This window comes from Zea mays, chromosome 4 (assembly GCF_902167145.1).
Source record: "Zea mays cultivar B73 chromosome 4, Zm-B73-REFERENCE-NAM-5.0, whole genome shotgun sequence".
NCBI lineage: Eukaryota > Viridiplantae > Streptophyta > Magnoliopsida > Poales > Poaceae > Zea > Zea mays.
In genome coordinates this window covers 4,573,684-4,576,626 of record NC_050099.1, presented here as the reverse complement: position 1 = coordinate 4,576,626, position 2,943 = coordinate 4,573,684, and the positions used below count along the sequence as shown (strand labels likewise).

The 2,943-nt window shown below is 44.3% G+C and overlaps 1 protein-coding gene across 1 annotated transcript; it reads right to left on the bottom strand.

Annotated features, from left to right (window-relative positions):
- Nucleotides 1–495: 495 nt before the first annotated feature.
- On the bottom strand, nucleotides 496–2,739 carry LOC103655026 (CASP-like protein 1U4). The gene is made up of 2 exons (XM_008681845.3): nucleotides 1,244–2,739; nucleotides 496–1,099 (listed from the first exon to the last, which is right to left on the bottom strand). The coding sequence occupies exons 1-2, from the start codon at nucleotides 1,444–1,446 to the stop codon at nucleotides 673–675; spliced, it is 630 nt and encodes a 209-aa protein (XP_008680067.1). The 5' UTR covers nucleotides 1,447–2,739; the 3' UTR covers nucleotides 496–672.
- Between the last annotated feature and the right edge of the window lie 204 nt (nucleotides 2,740–2,943).

Genomic DNA, 2,943 nt, shown 5'->3' with positions numbered 1-2,943 from the left:
ATTGGAGGCGGCATGTTTGCATGCTCACCTAACGTTAGCTAGCACGATGAGCTCACCTCTCCTATTTTCTTTAGTTTTCTCCGTAATGAATGGATTAGCATCTAATTAATCTCACTTGATTCTACTGCTCTCTTTCGTTTCTAAATGATAAGTTTTTGGCTTTTCTAGATTCATATAATATAGAACGGAGAGAGTAGTAGTAGTTACATGCTTGCATATTATTCTATCCTTGATCCGCCACTAATTTATCTCAAAACTACTTCGTTTATATTTGTGGCAAAACCAACAATTTTTTTCTAGATTATTATTAGGGTGTTAGCAATGATTAGGTTCCGTGGTGAATTCATACTAGTTCCTGTGCATACTATTATCATCTCTGCTCAGGATTCTACATTCATCAGTATGGGCCCAGCCCAGCACATGCTTGCCAACCTCAAACTGACGGTCCAACATTCTTATTATATTCTAGGCCCCCGTCAAATTGGTCAAGTCCACTTTGAATCATTTTTCTTTCTTTCCAACTCAAACATATTAATATTTGTTTTCTTTTAAACGGAAAAAAGGCTACATGCCAATATTTGAATCATATTCCATATATGAACCACACAAGCAAGCATACATTCGTTGATTTATCAACAAATTTAGAAGCAAACAAAATGGCGCAGCTATAGCCTAATGCTTGCAATGGCACCCATGCCCACAAACAGAGTCGTCCGAGTCAGAGTCGGCCGAGTCAGAGTCGGAGCTGGCGGACCACAGCAACGTGGTGAGGCACTCAGCGACGGACACGGCCACGGCGGCGCCGAGCGCGAGCCACATGGACACGTGCACCTGCCCGCAGAAGCGGGCGCCGGCGCTACTGCGGCAGACGCTGAAGCGCCGCCCGCCGCCGGCGCTGGGCTCCGACTCCGAGTAGTAGTAGACGTCCCAGCCGGCGGCGAACGCCGCGCCGGCAGACGAGTAGAGCAGCGCCGGCGCGGCGGCGCCGAGGAGCGGCATGAGCACCCTGAGGAGGCCCTTCTTGCCCTTCTTGCTAACGCTGAGGAACAGCGCCACCGCCTCCAGTGGCGCCGCGATGGAGGTCGCCGCCACCAGGTACCTGCATGCATGATGCGTGTCACATCACATTACAGCACAGCCGCATATGCAGCACACGGTCGTTTTCAGAAGTGTTGTCTGTGCAGGTAAAAGGTACTTGCGTTGCGTGTCAATGGACTTTTAGATAGAGGTCTGGTGGACGTACACGAAGGCAGGGAAGTCGCTGTACGTGACGGTGCTCGGGCGCGCGCCGTAGTCGTAGTCGGCGTAGACCGTGCACTGGCTCGCCGCCGCCATGACCGCTGCCGCCGCCACGGCCATCGCGATGCCGGCGATACGGAAGACGAGGCTCACAGGGTGCCGCCACTTATTGGCGCTGCCGCCCCCTGACTTCTTCTCCTCGCACATGGTCTCTCTCTCTCTCGAGTTTGAGGCTTCCACGCGGCAGGGTAAGCTCTATCAGCTAAGGACTGTGAGGTGTGAGCTGAGGCGCTGGTTTCATTTACCACTTATGCATGCATGTATGTATTTATACATGGGAGTTATTAATAAGGCGTTTGGTTATTTTGACTAAAATTTAGTTCGTGTCACATTACATGTTTAAATATCAATTATAAATATTAAATATATATTTAATTAAGTTTAATAAATCCGTCCCGTCTTTTAGTCTACAATTCTACGTACGTGTAATTAATTTTTTAATTAGACTATATTTAATACCCGTAAGTGTCCTTCCAACATTTAATGTGACATGGACTAAGCTTTAGTTGGATGGAAACATAAATCATAGGCATCTAATCTTTGTTTTATTTCTCTTGCTACTACTACTAGTTCATCTTTTATATATAGAGAGAGAGGATGTGCACATGCATGGTATGGCAACGTACATACAAGTGGCTGGCGACTGTCGAGAGTAGATGGTAAAGAAACAGCTAGCCTGACTGGAAGATGCACCTACTACCTAGCTATTATTGCGGCTGACCAGTTCGTAAGAGTTTCTTATATCTCTCCCTGTTGGGATTTGGGAAGAAGGGAAGGCATCTAATCTCACTGCCTTCAAGTAGTTACGAACGTTGCTCATTGTTTTTCTTCTTCTTTACTAACCTATAATTTGCATTGCTCAGCTATAGCTGCTACCAAACCATCACCAACATGACTCTGGATGGAGGTTGAGATGATGATCTCTTCCCCTTCAACATGTACACTCATATATATGGCCTAGCTAGCTAGCTGTGCCAAGTCATTGGCAGCTCGATTACGGTCTCTAGCTCTACTTTTGGACACACACTCGAAAATGTATGAAATTCAAGCAAACTAAAGGTTGTATTAAGCTGGTGGCCTCAGTTTTGCTGGTGTCCTCATTTTTATCCTTAATCATATTTTTTTGGTCAGTTTTGGTCTTCTAGTGCTATAAAGCAGAAGGGAAAAATTGAGAAAAAAACATTACTAAAGGTAAAAATTAGAAATGTGGCAAAACTAAGGGTACAAATTTAAAAAGTCGTAATATAAATGCCAAAATACAGTCTTTGACTTCTCATATCGATTAGAAGTATTTGTTTTTTTTCTTATGCAGATATACTATGTAGGCCCAAGTTGAGGACCACCGGCCCATGCGCCATGCCTCTTGTTAGTAGGCCCCCGCATGCTCGCCCATTGAAGTTGCTATGGGCCGAATTCTTTTATTTCTCCCAACGAACAAAAAAAAACTTATCTTTGTTGCTTTTGTTTTACAGTAGCGGTGATAATTTAACTTATGGTTTTAGCTAGATTTTAACCCCTGCAGTTGGTCGGTACTCATGTTTAACTAGTACTAGTCATATGCCCGTGCATTGCTATGTTTTTATATATAACATAGGTTATATTTTATTTTAATAAAACACAAAATATATGTTTTCTATTGATTAG

What these genes read in the sequence shown, in the direction of transcription:
- LOC103655026 (XM_008681845.3), bottom strand. Translation starts at nt 1,446, where the DNA reads ATGTGCGAGGAGAAGAAGTCAGGGGGCGGCAGCGCCAATAAGTGGCGG. An exon ending in AGCGACTTCCCTGCCTTCGT is followed by an intron (nt 1,100 to 1,243) that starts GTACGTCCACCA and finishes TCATGCATGCAG; the next exon opens with GTACCTGGTGGCGGCGACCT.